Consider the following 17,021-nt stretch of genomic DNA (forward strand, 5'->3'; position numbering starts at 1 on the left):
TTTTCTTAGATATTTGGCGACCTGTTACTTCTGTTTGGATGTTTAGGCATCTTATAGAAAAAATAGTGTTCCCAAAAGTCAAGGAAGAAGTGAAAAACTGGTCTCCTTTAGCTGATTCTAAATTCCACTTTACGCTCATTCCCTGGTTCACATTATTTGGTACTTTAATTCATCCCTTATTTGTAGAATCGGAACTTTTATTGCTTTATGAATTGATCATTGAAAAAATTGAGGATTCCCTTTCTACTTGGTATCCAACTGATACCTCTGCGCATTGTGTGCTACTTCCGTGGGTTTCGATTATTCCCAACGCAATTTTGGAAACTTTTCTTATTAGAAAAATACTTCCCAAACTGTCTGTGTATATGAAAAACTCGTTTATTATCGATCCACGTGATCAGAAACTTGGTTTTTTATTGTTGGTTATTTTTCTAGATGTTTGGTCTGCATTTATAATTTGGCATGATATTGTGCCACAACATCACATGGTTCAGTTAATTGATGAACTTTTTTTTCCTGTATTTATGTATGTTTTGGAAGATTGGCTGCGAGGTGCCCCTGATTATTCCGAGATTAATAAATGGTATTTTGGCTGGAAATCAATGTTTCCTCCAAAATATCTTCACGACGACGTTTTAAAAGGTTTTAATTTTTTATTATATAAGATAAATTTCGCGAATCTTTGTCAATGATGGAATGTGCATTTACGGCGACACAAGATGGTTCATTTAATAGTAATTCTTTTAAACGCACTTCCCAGAATTTGGTTTGGTACCTGTTTTATAATATTAGGATTCGATGATGTCTTTTAATGCGAGTCCAGCACTATCTCCTATAGCTCCTAATACATTCAAAGATTTGGTCGCTCAGAAAGTAAATGTTTCTAATTGTTTTGTAGGCTGCAGATAATGGAATTGAGTTTTATCCAATTGCATCAAAATTTATTTCTGGAAAGCAAGTTTATCGATTTGGAAGCGGACAAATATATGTGGATAAAAATATAGTTTATATTTTTATCAATGGAAGCTGGTTGCCTGAATCACTTCACAACATTATATCTCGTCGCTTATATGTGTGACATTTATAAATTTAAGTATTTTATTATTTTAAACTAGCTCGGCAGCTCGCTTCGCTCACCGCGACCTAGCTCCTGCGGAGGGCCTGTTTCATCAAACAACTATAAGTTTATGTAGATGTATAAAACTACCTGGTTTAATGTAACCTATTCTATCGCCTGTTGATAAACGATGTTTGTCGTCCGTCCTTCCTTGGCATATATGAATAAATTTTCTCTTCTGCCTACCCTCGAGCATCCCCATACAGCTGTCCATGTGAAAAGCACTCACTCTCTAAAAATAACCCAACTACCTTTAATGACTGTCCCTGGCCTTGTTTATTGTCATTGCAAAACTCATCCTCAAAGGAAATTGCAGCCTTTTAATCTAAATGGTAATTCATCAGAAATTATCGGAATTCGTGGATATAAACATCCTCACCTCAATACTTACCTGTTAATATCGTCGCCTCTATTACGTTAGCCATCTTTCTTCAGCTTCATTTTTCTCCTTCGGTTATCTATTTAAAAATTATTTTTGAATAATAAAAAATATTAGGAAAAGAGGCATACAGAAAATAAATTCTATCTTTACGAAAACTCTTTTCTTCTCTTAAGGTCGTCTTCCCTCTTTCGGTTATCTATTGAAAAAATTATTTTTGAATAATAAAAAAATTTAGGAAAAGAGGCATACCGAAAATAAATTCTATCTTCACGAAAAACTTAACTAAATAGCTAATATTTTTACGCAAATTCTTCTGATTGCGCTGTCAATTGGTGGTAAATTGTGTTAATGATTGTGCTAATGTGGTTTCAACTATCAAAGTGTTTTTCAAATCAGTTAATTGCACACTCTATTCAAGGTCGTGCGTCAATTGGTGGTAAATTGTGTTAATGATTGTGCTAATGTGGTTTTAACTATCAAAGTGGTTTTTCAAAATCTGTTAATTGCACACTCTATTCAAAGTCGTGCAATCTGTGATTGCACATTCTGTCAAAGTCAATATGATAATAGCTTTAATATTGATTCATGGTCGATAATGATATATGCATTTAATTTTAAAGAGAAAACATAGGATGAATTGAATTTCTTTATCGCGAATAATTGGGAGTTCATCATTGTTAATATTCTCGCTGTCGTTTTCATCAAGGATATTCTTAATACGTGAGATTTTTGCCTTGAAGGTTTTAATGGACCTCATCATGAATGTCGAGGACATTCGCGTTGTTCATTTTAATCAAAATGCAGAAAATAATTTTTTGATTTTTTGGGGGGAAGGTTTTAAGGACTTCATCATGTAAGTCGAGGACATTGTAGTTGTTCATTTTAACCAAAATGCAGAAAATTTTTTTTTAATTTTTTTTGGGGGGAAGGTTTTAAGGACTTCATCATGTAAGTTGAGGACATTGTAGTTGTTCATTTTAACCAAAATGCAGAAAATTTTTTTTTAATTTTTTTGGGGGGAAGGTTTTAAGGACTTCATCATGTAAGTCGAGGACATTGTAGTTGTTCATTTTAACCAAAATGCAGAAAATTTTTTTTAATTTTTTTTGGGGGGGAAGGTTTTAAGGACTTCATCATGTAAGTCGAGACATTGTAGTTGTTCATTTTAACCAAAATGCAGAAAATTTTTTTTTAATTTTTTTTGGGGGGAAGGTTTTAAGGACCTCATCATGTAAGTCGAGGACATCGTAGTTGTTCATTTTAACCAAAATGCAGAAAATTTTTTTTTAATTTTTTTTGGGGGGGAAGGTTTTAAGGACCTCATCATGTAAGTCGAGGACATCGTAGTTGTTCATTTTAACCAAAATGCAGAAAATTTTTTTTTAATTTTTTTGGGGGGAAGGTTTTAAGGACCTCATCATGTAAGTCGAGGACATCGAAGTTATTCATTTTAACCAAAATGCAGAAAATTTTTTTTTAATTTTTTTGGGGGGGGAAGTTTTAAGGACCTTCATCATGTAAGTCGAGACATCGTAGTTGTTCATTTTAACCAAAATGCAGAAAATTTTTTTTTAATTTTTTTTGGGGGGGGAAGTTTTAAGGACCTCATCATGTAAGTCGAGGACATCGTAGTTGTTCATTTTGAACCAAAACGCAGAAAAATTTTTTTTAATTTTTTTGGGGGGAAGGTTTTAAGGACCTCATCATGTAAGTCGAGGACATCGTATTGCCAATTTGAAGTTGGTGTGCACACACAGACAGACAGACAGACAGACACACAGACAGACACACAGACAGACAGACAGACAGACACACACCATACCATTTTATTATTAAGATGACTATATTTGATTACGCCATACCTATAATTTACGTGAATTAATAGTGCTTAGACATCTTAATAATAAAATGGTATGGTGTGTGTCTGTCTGTCTGTGTGTGCACACCAACTTCAAATTGGCAATACGATGTCCTCGACTTACATGATGAGGTCCTTAAAACCTTCCCCCCCAAAAAATTAAAAAAAAAATTATCTGCATTTTGGTTAAAATGAACAACTACAATGTCCTCGACTTACATGATGAAGTCCTTAAAACCTTCCCCCCCAAAAAAATTAAAAAAAAATTTTCTGCATTTTGGTTAAAATGAACAACTAGAATGTCCTCGACTTACATGATGAAGTCCTTAAAACCTTCCCCCCCAAAAAAAATTAAAAAAAAATTTCTGCATTTTGGTTAAAGAACAACTACAATGTCCTCGATTTACATGATGAAGTCCTTAAAACCTTCCCCCCCAAAAAAATTAAAAAAAAATTTTCTGCATTTTGGTTAAAATGACAACTACAATGTCCTCGATTTACATGAAGTCCTTAAAACCTTTCCCCCCAAAAAAATTAAAAAAAAATTTTCTGCATTTTGGTTAAAATGAACAACTACAATGTCCTCGACTTACATGATGAAGTCCTTAAAACCTTCCCCCCCAAAAAATTAAAAAAAATTTTCTGCATTTTGGTTAAAATGAACAACTACAATGTCCTCAATTTACATGATGAAGTCCTTAAAACCTTCCCCCCCAAAAAAATTAAAAAAAATTTTCTGCATTTTGGTTAAAATGAACAACTACAATGTCCTCGACTTACATGATGAAGTCCTTAAAACCTTCCCCCCCAAAAAAATTAAAAAAAATTTTCTGCATTTTGGTTAAAATGAACAACTACAATGTCCTCGACTTACATGATGAAGTCCTTAAAACCTCCCCCCCAAACAAATTAAAAAAAATTTTTCTCTGCATTTTGGTTAAAATGAACAACTACTATGTCCTCGACTTACATGATGAAGTCCTTAAAACCTTCCCCCAAAAAAAATAAAAAAAATTTTCTGCATTTTGGTTAAAATGAACAACTACAATGTCCCCGCCTACATGATGAAGTCCTTAAAACCTTTCCCCCAAAAAATCAAAAAATTATTTTCTGCATTTTGATTAAAATGAACAACGCGAATGTCTGACATTATGATGAGGTCCATGAAAACCTTCAAGGCAAAATCTCACGTATTAAGAATATCCTTGATGAAAACGACAGCGAGAATATTAACAATGATGAACTCCCAATTATTCGCGATAAAGAAATTCAATTCATCCTATGTTTTTCTCTTTAAAATTAAATGCATATATCATTATCGACCATGAATCAAAATTAAAGCTATTATCATATTTGACTTTGACAGAATGTGCACTCACAGATTGCACGACTTTGAATAGAGTGTGCAATTACAGATTTTGAAAAACCACTTTGATAGTTGAAACCACATTAGCACAATCATTAACACAATTTACCACCAATTGACGCACGACCTTGAATAGAGTGTGCAATTAACAGATTTTGAAAAACCACTTTGATAGTTGAAACCACATTAGCACAACCATTACACAATTTACCACCAAATGACAGCGCAATCAGAAGAGCGTAAAAATATTAACTATTTACTTGAGTTTTTCGTAAAGATAGAATTTATTTTCGGTATGCCTCTTTCCTAAACTTTTTTATTATTCAAAAATAATAATTTTTTAAATAGATAACCGAAGGGGAAAAACGAAGCTGAAGAAAAAACGGTCAGCTTAATAAGGTAATTAATTAAATCTTTTTTGTGTGTCGCTTTTTTGTGTGTCGCTTTCTTGCCTGCCGCATTTCCGCCTGCCGCATCTCCCCCTGCCCCATTTCGCCAGTAAAAACAAAAAATAAAAAAAAAAAAAAGGAAATTACAAAGTAAAAATGAAAAAATTAAATATAAAAAATAATAAACCACAAAAATGAAAAAAAAGTTTGCAATGACAATAAACAAGCCCAGGGACAGTCATTAATGGTAGTTGGGTTATTTTTAGAGAGTGAGTGCTTTTCACATGGACAGCTGTATGTGGGATGCTCGAGGTAGGCAGAAGAGAATTTATTCATATATGCCAAGGAAGGACGGACGACAAACATCTTTATCACAGGCGATAGAATAGGGTTACATTAAACCAGGTAGTTTTATACATCTACATAAACTTATAGTTGTTTGATGAAACAGGCCCTCCGCAGGAGCTAGGTCGCGGTGAGCGAAGCGAGCTGCCGAGCTAGTATTAATAAAGGTTATCTGGTAAAGTTTTGAATGCAAAATTTCTGCTTCGCAAGTTTTGACTGTTTGGTGGAATGAGTAAGAAAGTTCCAAAAAACTCGTCACGGCTATCCGAAAATTAAAACCCAAATACAACCAAACAATTTAGATATTTTCTGTGTTAAAAAAGTGATACAACTATAGGCCGAAATTACCAGAAAGAACGTATAAAAATTCGAAATTGTATATTTATGGAAAACAAACAGCCACGATAATGTTCAAAGAAGGAAATAAAATGTGAATATTTTAGATTTTTCGTAAAGACCCTCCAATTGTTGATAGATAATACATCAGATTCTAATTTTACTATATTGATAAGTTGAATGTATAAAATAAAATTTTTTTTAAATATTTACATGAAATGATTAAAGTAGATATTGAGCTTTTTGTCAATTCTTTTTTTTAAAAATATGATTTATCTTTAAATATTCAAGAAAAATTTATTGAATTAATTATTAAAAGTCAAAAACTTATTTGAATCAACACTATTCCCGTTAAGGGAGGGAATGGCACTCGTGTAGGATGTTACCTGCGTAGACTCATTTTCCTCATCATCGCTGGTTGACTCCGCTTCTCGTCCTGGATCTGCATTTGCCCTTGCCGAATCTAGAAAAACTGCAAAATATGGCTCTTTGACCAATACCTGTTGCTTCATTCCTCTGGCTTTTGAGACCAGTGGGATAATTGGACCCAAAGCGCTCAAACTCCTCTCAGAGATTGGTTTAATCATCTCGAGGAGAAGTCACGACAGTCGTGAAACGAGCTGGCTTTTTCAACGGATATCGTTCGCGATATTACGTGGAAATTGCCTGTCCATCCGCTCGGCGACTCATCTAATTTAGTTAACTTCTTTTTTTCTCTAACATTCTTCAATGGCTTAAAAAATTATTTATAGAAATTTGGTGTAATCCGATATCAACATATCACAACATTGGATTTTATATAATTCAATATTATGTAATGCCAGGAGGTAAGAGAGGTAAAGAAGTTTGAGAACCACTGTTCTATAATAGTGATATAAGAAGAACACAGATAAAACTATGCTAAAGAAAATACAGGCATTTCAAAAAAGTTGAGGGATAAGTAAGATAGAAACAATATTAAAACTTAATTATTTTAATCTTCCGTACTTCCTAAGCATGTCTTCTTGATTAATTTTGGATTCCTCAAGTTTATTTTTCTTAATCTCAATTATTTTGGGCCAATAGCGTTCTGCGTTATATGTTATTGCTCCAAAACCGAATACACTTGCCAAAAGTATTGTAGGACTATTAATAAATATCAAATTTATCAATTAACTAGCTCGGCAGCTCGCTTCGCTCACCGCGACCTAGCTCCTGCGGAGGGCCTGTTTCATCAAACAACTATAAGTTTATGTAGATGTATAAAACTACCTGGTTTAATTTAAGTGTACCCCTATTATCGCCTGTTGATAACGATTTTTGTCGTCCGTCCTTCCTTGGCATATATGAATAAATTTCTCTTCTGCCTACCCTCGAGCATCCCACATACAGCTGTCCATGTGGAAAAGCACTCACTCTAAAAATAACCCAACTACCTTTAATGACTGTCCTGGGCCTTGTTTATTGTCATTGCAAACTTTTTTTTTTCATTTTTTGTGGTTTTATTTTTTTTTATATTTAATTTTTTCATTTTTCCTTGTAATTTCCTTTTTTTCTTTTTTTATTTTTTACTGGCGGAAATGGGGAGGGGGAGATGCGGCAGGCGGAAATGCGGCAGGCAGAGATGCGGCAGGCAAGAAAGCGACACACAAAAAAGCGACACAACAAAAAAAATTTAATTAATTACCTTATTAAGCTGACCGTTTTTTCTTCAGCTTCGTTTTTCCCTCCTTCGGTTATCTATTTAAAAAATTATTTTTGAATAATAATGTGGTTTCAACTATCAAAGTGTTTTTCAAAATCTGTTAATTGCACACTCTATTCAAGGTCGTGCGTCAATTGGTGGTAAATTGTGTTAATGATTGTGCTAATGTGGTTTCAACTATCAAAGTGGTTTTTCAAAATCTGTTAATTGCACACTCTATTCAAAGTCGTGCAATCTGTGATTGCACATTCTGTCAAAGTCAAATATGATAATAGCTTTAATTTTGATTCATGGTCGATAATGATATATGCAATTAATTTTAAAGAGAAAAACATAGGATGAATTGAATTTCTTTATCGCGAATAATGGGAGTTCATCATTGTTAATATTCCTCGCTGTCGTTTTCATCAAGGATATTCTTAATACGGAGATTTTTCCTTGAAGGTTTTAATGGACCTCATCATGAATGTCGAGGACATTCGCGTTGTTCATTTAATCAAAATGCAGAAATAATTTTTTTGATTTTTGGGGGGGAAGGTTTTAAGGACTTCATCATGTAAGTCGAGGACATTGTAGTTGTTCATTTTATAAACCAAAATGCAGAAAATTTTTTTTTAATTTTTTTGGGGGGAAGGTTTTAAGGACTTCATCATGTAAGTCGAGGACATTGTAGTTGTTCATTTTAACCAAAATGCAGAAAATTTTTTTTTAATTTTTTTGGGGGGAAGGTTTTAGGACTTCATCATGTAAGTCGAGGACATTGTAGTTGTTCATTTTAACCAAAATGCAGAAATTTTTTTTTAATTTTTTTGGGGGGGAAGGTTTTAAGGACTTCATCATGTAAGTCGAGGACATTGTAGTTGTTCATTTTAACCAAAATGCAGAAAATTTTTTTTTAATTTTTTTGGGGGGGAAGGTTTTAAGGACCTCATCATGTAAGTCGAGGACATCGTAGTTGTTCATTTTGACCAAAACGCAGAAAAATTTTTTTTAATTTTTTTTGGGGGGAAGGTTTTAAGGACCTCATCATGTAAGTCGAGGACATCGTATTGCCAATTTGAAGTTGGTGTGCACACACAGACAGACAGACAGACACACAGACAGACAGACAGACACACACCATACCATTTTATTATTAAGATAACATGAAAGAGAGAAATTTTTTTCCAAATTGACCAGCAACATCAGGACGAATTCTATTAATCATTAAATATTATTTGTAAATTATTTTTATATATTAAAAATTTTATTTACACGTTTTTATATATTTAATAATTTCAATCGTTTGTAGTCGTTAATTTGTCTGGTTAAATTTGTCTCTTTTATAATCTCTTAGTCTATTTAAACCAGTTAATGGGAAAGAGAAGTAAACTGAAAGCTAAAATTAATTCAACGCGTCCATGCTTGGAAGACCAACTTTCAAAACTCAAGACTATCAAGGTTTCTTCTAAAAACCCGAAGATTAAATCAAATCACTATGAAAATGATCAAGTTTACTAGAATATTTCTATAATAGTATGTTAATGAAAAACTTTCTTCAAAAATTCTCAAAGAAGCTGTTCTTCAGAAACAAGAACTTTCAAGAAATTCTCAACCCATCATGTTTTTAATATCATCATGTATAACTTAATAGTTTATCGCATAAAAATGAAGAAGTGGATTGTGTAGAGCCTTTAAATTTTTGTCAAGACTTTGTTTTCAAAGTTAGAAGAGAGTTAGAGGACGTTGAAAGCAAAGAAAACTGCTCAGTGAAATCCTATGAACTTTCCGAACAGGCCTTTTTTGATGATATTGTTTCAATCGGAGAGAACGATGAGGTCGTAAAATCATTAAACGACAAGCTTTGGGAAATTGAAAGTCAATTGACTGATAATATCGGTTGATTATATATTTGTTTAATTTGAAATAGAATATGAACATTCTGATTTGATTAACCCCGAAGCTCGTGCTATTTATGAGCGAGTTAGACAGTTTTTATCAATATATCGTTCTGGTCCAATTCCTAAGGCCTTCAAAGTACTTCCTTGTTTTTCTAACTGGCTTGAAGTAAGAAGAATCATTTCAATTAATATTTTTATTACTATCCTGATATTCTCTTTAGATACTAAAAATTACTGATCCAAATGGGTGGACCGCCGCAGCTATGTACGAAGCAACACGAATTTTTGTGTCTCGTTTGTCTGTTGATCAAGTACAGTCTTTCCTATCATTTGTTTTGCTACCTCGAATTCGCGACGACATCAAATACTATAAAAAGCTTAATTTTCATATATTCAGGGTTAGTTTTTTATAATCATCTTACTAGGCACTTAAAAAGGCATTGTTTAAACCCGCAGCATTTTTCAAGGGAATTCTTCTTCCACTTTGTTGCGAATCGTCAGATTTTACTCTTCGGGAAGCTAATATAATATCTGCTGTTATCTCTCATGCGTCGGTCCCCGTTGAACATTCCGCTGCCGCTCTCATTATGTTAACAACGACCAATGAGAATTCTGCTAACCATGGAGCCAGAAATATCGTTATAAAAGTATTGTTGGAAAAACGATACGCAATACCATATCAAGCAATTGATTCACTGGTTGCTTATTTTATGCGTTTTGAACGGAGTGGGCCTGAAGAAACTCCAGTCCTATGGCATTGCGCATTTTTAGCATTTGTCAAGCATTATGCTGTAGATTTGGCTATTGAGCAACTTGAAATGTTGTGGAAATTACTTAGAACGTGTCGTCATCCAAAAATAACTCCGCTTATTCGTTCATTCTTAAATGATGCTCATAAAAAGTTCACGGCAAGTGAGAACTCGAGAAAATTGGAGGAAGTAATGTTGTGACGTGATTAAATTTATTTTGTTTATTAAATTTGAATTCGCTATATTTCTAGTCTAGTTTTTAATTGGATTCAAAAGTCTGTAAACAATTAGCTGGCTCAGAATTGAAGTGGTTTCTGAATTGAGAGATTATGTCACGACCCTAGTCCGTTACCGAGCCTAGGTGGTTACACTTATGGACTTGGATAAAAATTTAAAAAAATATTCGAATTCTATTTTAAAATCGATTTTGTCAAAATAAATATTGTAAAATGACAAATCAATCAAATTTTATTTTAAACAGAGAGAGACAGTGACAGGAATTAGGACGTCTGATAGGACGAGACAACTGCTCTAGGCAATCGAACTCTTCAGAGGATACGTCTATTTTTGCTGCCTGGAAACAAGGTAGGCGGCTACTGATCCCGACCGATAAATAGGTCGGTCATTTGATATCGTCTCCAAAAAGTTCGGATAGATTCCTCAATTACCCGCCGTATCTCCTGGGACTTGGTCTCCGCCCAGCTTGGGACCGGCCCTCGTGGGTCAAGCCTGTAGGCTAGTTTCAAAGCATAGCGCCGTATTTTTTCACATTTTCTGAGTATTTTTTTGTATTCTTTCGAGAAGAACCACGCTTTCGTTCCGTACAGCAAGGTACTTGGGTCCAGATGCATACTTTTTAAGAGACGGAGAGCAGGCATTAACCCGGGTTAGCATCGATTGTAACTCTCAGGTAGCGTATATAGCTGAGGCGATCAATTTCAACTAGGAGCCCGGGCCTCTGATCTGGTAACTTTCTTGTGTTGATTTGTAAGTAAGCAGATTTTTCCATTGTTATTGAGAGCCGCTGTTGTTGTTGATATGAGCGATAAAGTTTCTTTGAACTCTATTGCTCTTGACATTGAGGACTTTACCGTCAGAAAATAGTCACTGCAGCTCCGTCCCAAGCGGAAACCCCATTGCTGCGAGAGCAGCACGTTCTTCACTTTGGCCAGAAAATTGAGGCGCTTTGCCGTGATTTTTTCCATTAGCCTTGACATGGTTAGGATTAAGTATATGGACAATAACTACTAGTTAAATTAATCGGCTTCCCAGGCTTTTTGATCATCCGGACCTCGGTAACTTTCCATGCTTTTGGTACATGACCCCATTTCAGACTCGCTGAGGACAGTCGCGCCAGGAACTCGTGTAATTCCTCGGAGCCTTCTTTTAGCAGGCGCATAGGAAGCTTGTCGTGGTCCGGTGAGCTGTCTTTAGACGAGCGGATAGATCATCTCTACTGTGGCGACTGGGTAGTGCTCCGACCGCAGTGGACACGACAGTGGCTCCGACATTGATGATTGGGCCGTCCTTTGAGGGGCCTCCTGGGTCTCGGCTAAATATCCTGGCAGGCATGCCGGATTGGTCGTACAGCTTTGACGGAGAAGACTTTCTTGCAAGGTTTGACACCTTATGGAAACAGTCCCAGAAGTTTGGGTTTTTCGGTTAAGATTTTTACAATCCTTCTGCCATTTTCTGGCAGCGTCCAGCTTTATCCCGAGGTTTATTTTTCCACTGATCTCTAAAATCATGTCCTTAAGCGTGGCCAGGTCGATAGGATTTACAACGCGTCTGAGTTTATTTCTCAGGCGTTTTCTCTCCGAAAATAGGTTCGTCGTTTTCTCGCCCAGGCTGCTCTTCGTCGCGTGGCCAGCATGTGGCTTGGTTGCGTAGGAGGTCAGGTAGTGGTGCATACATCTGTTTATCCCATCACTTGCAAAGACGATATCGAGGACAGAATCGTAGCCGACACTGCTACCGTTGTCGTATAGAAAGCCATTTAAGGAGCTCATATAGTGCGACCAGTTAATCTTCGATAGGGAGTATCGAGTAAATTCGCGTTCTTGCTTTTCAATACCAGCTTGAATTAACTCCATTGGTAGGTGGTCGCTCACGATATTGTCAAGGTATACGAGCAGATACTCAAGCATAAGTTATTTGGTTGCGAGTGTGGTTCGGGTCTTCAGGAGTCCTGACAAATACAGCGAGTTTGTCAGTGACTTTCTTTAGTGTACGATTATCCTGATTGGTCATCCGACAGCCAAACACTGTGTGCTTCGAGTTTAGGTCTCCAACGAGAAGGCAGTGAGCTGTACTTGAAGCCGTCGATCAATCTGGTACAGGGGGAGAGGTATTGGAATATATTCTTACGCCTTTAGCCAGAAAAAGCTCGGTTTTCACTTCAAAAGAAAGGAATTCACAGAGCGTTCCCTCGATGATAGTGAAGTTACTGACTTGGAGTTTTTTGAGCTAGAAAATGCTTGATCTGGTCCCTGGTGTAGAGCAGCTGGCTAATTTTAGATCCAGTGATCAGTATCCCGGGAGTTCATAAGAGTTGTCTACTTGAGTTTTGACTTGTTGAAGACAATAATGTCTGGATGGCAGGTGTTTACCATCTTAACAAAGTCGTGATGCCGTCTCACAGCGATGATTTTCATAGGAGCTATGTTGCTGGCATGCTCTCTTCTAGTAGGAGCTGTTGCAGCGTCTCAGGTTCCACGCCGAGTTTTGTCGGGGCTCAAAGAATTCCATAAGGGCATCTCTGTTGTGCAGGTCCTGCTCCAAATAGGTACCTCTTTGCGGCAGGATTTTGTATCGAAGGGTGTTTCCTTTCTTGCGGGCGACAGCCAAGCGGTTAACTTTTATGCTGGGAAGGTCGTCAGTTTTGAACGCGGGTTGATGTCGGCATCCGAATCGGGCAATGTCTGAATGAAGACATCGACTTTGGACAGACTCGGGGTTGGTCTCTTCGTCCAGAACGACTCAGTGAGTTCGGCTTTTGCCCAGCGGATCGGGTTTTTAGCCTGCAGATTCTTCTCAACTTGTGAGGCTGCTGTCGCGGCTTTGAGAGAAGGGCAACCAACGTAGCACGCCAGGTGCCCAGTGTTGTTGCAGTTAACGCAGGTTTTTACAACTTGGACTTTAGCCTGGGCTTCGATTTCAGGCAGTTTTTGTGTCTGTGTTCGTCTCCACAGAGCAGACATCTGACTTTTTCGGTGCACTTGTAAGACATGTGTCTACACTGGTTGCATCGGAAGCATCTTATGATGCCATTCACAACGGATATGGCTGAAACCTGCTGTGGTTCCAAACCGGAACATTTTCGCCAATTTTCAAGGCAAAAATCTATTTTATAGCAGAAATGTATTTTTATTTCCAAATTCTGTCTGTTTGTACATTTTGGAATGAATAGGATTTTTTTATTAACAAACAAACAAGACAATTTATATTATTTCATTTTTTAAATTCTTTTCATAAGTGTCTTCTTCGTGTTTTATTCTACAGGGGAGGGTTTACGTGATTATAGGCAAGAAGACTTATTTTTAATATTTTTGATCCGTTTTTTAAAAATTAAATTTATAATTAAAAAATCGAATAACTATTTAAAAACATTTAATTTTATTTCAATCTTAGTTGTCGACATAATGATAACCAAATTACTAGTTCGACGTCTTTCTAATTTCTCGAATTTGGAATCCCTATTCAATTCAACAAAAAGATTAGAAAAAAAAGTTTTGTGTGATTAATATATTTTATAGAAATCTGGATTTATTTTTGGGATTGAAGGGTTGGATTTATTCAACAATAAAGCATTTGAAATATGTATTGAGAGACTGAAATTGGGAATTGTCTCATTAAAGGATCAAATCTTTTTACCTCAAGAAAAACGAAACATGAAAATTGTAGAAATATTCGATGAAATGTCAAATGAAATTTGCAAAGTCGCTGATTTGGTAAATTTTATAAAACAATCATAGAAAGGCCGAATTTGTGAGATCTTCTCATCCAGTTGAATCAATCCGCTCAAATGCAGAAAGGGCATACATTGATTTGGGATTGATCATCGAGATGTTCTTAGGCTTTAAATCAAATTAGGTTGAACACTAATAAAGAACTGTATTCCGTTTTAACTGAAGAAGTCGAAAATTCAGTCGATTATGATAAAGACGACATTTATGCTGGTCAACTACTTCTTGAAGATTTTAAATCTTGTGCTATACATTTTGACGAATATAGAGTTATTAATTTTAGATAAACTGTAGAGAAGAGAATTTGTTAATGTAAGTTCGTCTTGTCTTAAGTCGACTTTTGATTTTTTTAGACTCTCGACAAAACCAGTGAAAGTTCCAATTGTTCAATATCGAAAGCACTTTGAAAACATGTTCTTTTATTTGCATAAAAATAATATAGTTATCCTAAAATCGGAACGTATTATTCTGTTGATACTGTATGTATGTCTCCAAACGAAGAGGTTTTTATTCTGACACTAAATATCTTAGACACGTCGTTTTTCTTATCAGATATTTTATTCTAATTGTGCTGAAAAGCAGAAATCATTAAATACACTTCTTGAAGAACGTTGCAAGCTTGCTAAAATATGTGGCTTCGATAATTATTTCGAGAGAACTAGTCAAGCTATGTTATGTCCTGGAATTGGTGATATTTTTAGTCTAATTCAAAGATAATTTGAGACAGTTTTTGTGGGGGATTTCAGAACGCATTTCAACTCGGTAAGGATTTGACTTTTTCACATTTTATTCTTCCAGTGCGGAAAAAGAAATCGCAAATATGCAGTACCTGATGGTTTATGATGGCAATCACTCATCTATTAATGATGGATTTTATGATCCTTGGAATTTCAACTATTTCTGTCATTTGTTACATAGCAGAGCATACCAGTCTGAACTGGCGGATATTTCGAAATATTTTTCTTTGGGGGGATGTATTGAAGGAATTGCTATTATAATGGACACCTTGTTTGATGTTAAGATTGAGGAAATATCAACTGAAAATAGTAATGAACTTTTGTGGAATCATGACGTTGTGAAATTAGTAACATTCAAATTAAGTATGATAGAGTGTCAAAAGTAGCGATAGCATTATTGGTTATATTTATTGTGACCTATTTGCTCGTGATGGCAAAAGTCGACAGGATTGTCATTACACCATTCGTTGCGCTAAACGATTTATTGATGGATCAGTTCAGGTGTTTTTTTATCATCTCTGAATTTTTTATAGATTCCAATTTCAACGATTTCATTAAATCTAGATGAAAGATTGGAGGGTCCTTTGCTTTTAAATCCTTCTATGGTGAGGAATTTGTTTCATGAATTTGGACACGCAATACATACCATTTTTGGCCAAACTAAATATCAGCATGTTTCTGGTATAGAAACAAATTAATTTTTATTTGTGTAGGAACAAGATGCCCTACCGACTTTGCTGAGGTACCCTCTATTTTGATGGAATATTTTGCTTTCGACTTTCATGTATATAATATTTTATTGATTTTCAAAAATTAGTCAACCTTAAATACTTAGATCATATTATTATTAATTATAGTTCTTAAAGAAGTATTCAAAACATTATAATACTGGAATTCCGATTAGTGATAAACATGCATTGTTAATTTCAAACATTGAAAGAATTCATTCTCCTTTGGTATCAGATATAAATTTCAATAGCAATAGAAGATACAAGAACAGCTGATTTATTCTTTACTTGATATCGAACTCCATGTTACTAAATCACCTTCTCCGTGTAAAACTAAATCCATTTATGAAGAGATTTTCAAAAAAATTACTTCGAGAGAACCCGATCCTTTTCTCGTTGAATTAATAAATTAATCATACTTTCAGGTACCATATTTAAGATTTTCACATTTTTCAAATTATGGAGCAAAATATTATTCATATTTATTGTCGCATGCAATTGCTTCTCGAATATACTATGAGAATTTCTCTGATCAAAAAAAATTTAAGTATATTATATAAAATGAACTGCTTTTATTGTATTAGGGTTAATGGGAAAGTGCTTCGTGATATTTTACTTTCCCGCGGAGGATCAAGATCCGCTGTTGAGATTTTGAATGGTAATTTGATAGAAAAATATACCTTAGAATACTTTGCTGATTCTAAGTTTGAAATAAACAAATATTCCGAGTTTTTAACGCTTGATTGTTTAGATTTGTAATTTTTTATGAATTTTATTCATTTTATTATTTCAATTCCATATAAAACTCTATAATATGGCTAGTTTAAGTTGTCTGATATTCTATACCATTTTCAAGTCAATTATGAATTTCAAATTTACAATTACAAACTTCAAGTGTCATCTGCAAAACTCAAATTTGCAAGTACAAACTTCTAATTGCAATCGAAAATTTCAAATTTACAATTTTGAAATTCAAGTTTGCATTTTATCAAAATATTGTACAGTGGTCGTCAAAAAAAATTCACCGGTCACCGATGCAGTGTTCCAAATTCTCGAAATTTTCGAATATTAAATGGTATTGTGGAATACGGCAAATTAAGTATTTTTGAGATTTCTCTGATTGATTTACCCTCTTTAAAGTTCGCAATAATCATGCCTTTTTTAAATTCAGTTAACTGTTTCTTGGGAGAACGTGGCATATGCAATAACAAGAAAAGTGAGCAATGTTTTTTGTCACGAGATTTAAATTTTTATGCTTTAAATTTCTTATATTGAAATAAAATCGCATAAATAAATTAATATACTTAAAAATTAGAATAAAAAATGAAGCGTAAGATTAAATTTTTTATTAATTTGTCAATAAAAGCATGAAAAAATGGCTGAGCAATTTTTTTTGACGAGCACTGTATATACTAATTGTAATCAAATTATGGGAAACAGAACAAATATTCTTTGTTAAATTAAAACTCATAAAGGTCCTCACCA

The 17,021-nt window shown here is 34.7% G+C and overlaps 1 protein-coding gene and 1 long non-coding RNA gene across 2 annotated transcripts; both read left to right on the plus strand.

Annotated features, from left to right (window-relative positions):
- The first annotated feature begins 9,116 nt into the window (after window positions 1–9,116).
- LOC118761474 lies at window positions 9,117–9,746 on the plus strand. Its single transcript, XR_004997407.1, has 3 exons — window positions 9,117–9,355; window positions 9,387–9,523; window positions 9,579–9,746. It is a non-coding gene; the product is annotated as an uncharacterized LOC118761474 (long non-coding RNA).
- Window positions 9,747–14,784: 5,038 nt separating this feature from the next.
- LOC115229898 (mitochondrial intermediate peptidase-like) lies at window positions 14,785–16,295 on the plus strand. Its single transcript, XM_036499369.1, has 8 exons — window positions 14,785–14,833; window positions 14,870–15,309; window positions 15,342–15,489; window positions 15,522–15,592; window positions 15,666–15,764; window positions 15,797–15,931; window positions 15,962–16,083; window positions 16,121–16,295. Exons 3-8 carry the CDS (start codon window positions 15,411–15,413, stop codon window positions 16,293–16,295), a joined length of 681 nt encoding a protein of 226 aa, XP_036355262.1. The 5' UTR covers window positions 14,785–14,833; window positions 14,870–15,309; window positions 15,342–15,410.
- The last annotated feature ends 726 nt before the right edge of the window (window positions 16,296–17,021 follow it).

Source organism: Octopus sinensis, unplaced genomic scaffold, assembly GCF_006345805.1.
Source record: "Octopus sinensis unplaced genomic scaffold, ASM634580v1 Contig13764, whole genome shotgun sequence".
NCBI classification, from domain to species: domain Eukaryota; kingdom Metazoa; phylum Mollusca; class Cephalopoda; order Octopoda; family Octopodidae; genus Octopus; species Octopus sinensis.

Coding starts and splice junctions, on each gene's coding strand:
- LOC115229898 (XM_036499369.1), top strand. CDS start 15,411: ATGGTGAGGAATTTGTTTCATGAATTTGGACACGCAATACATACCATT. Junction 15,593..15,665: donor ATTTTGCTTTCGACTTTCAT/GTATATAATATT, acceptor TATTAATTATAG/TTCTTAAAGAAGTATTCAAA. Junction 15,765..15,796: donor AAAGAATTCATTCTCCTTTG/GTATCAGATATA, acceptor TAGCAATAGAAG/ATACAAGAACAGCTGATTTA.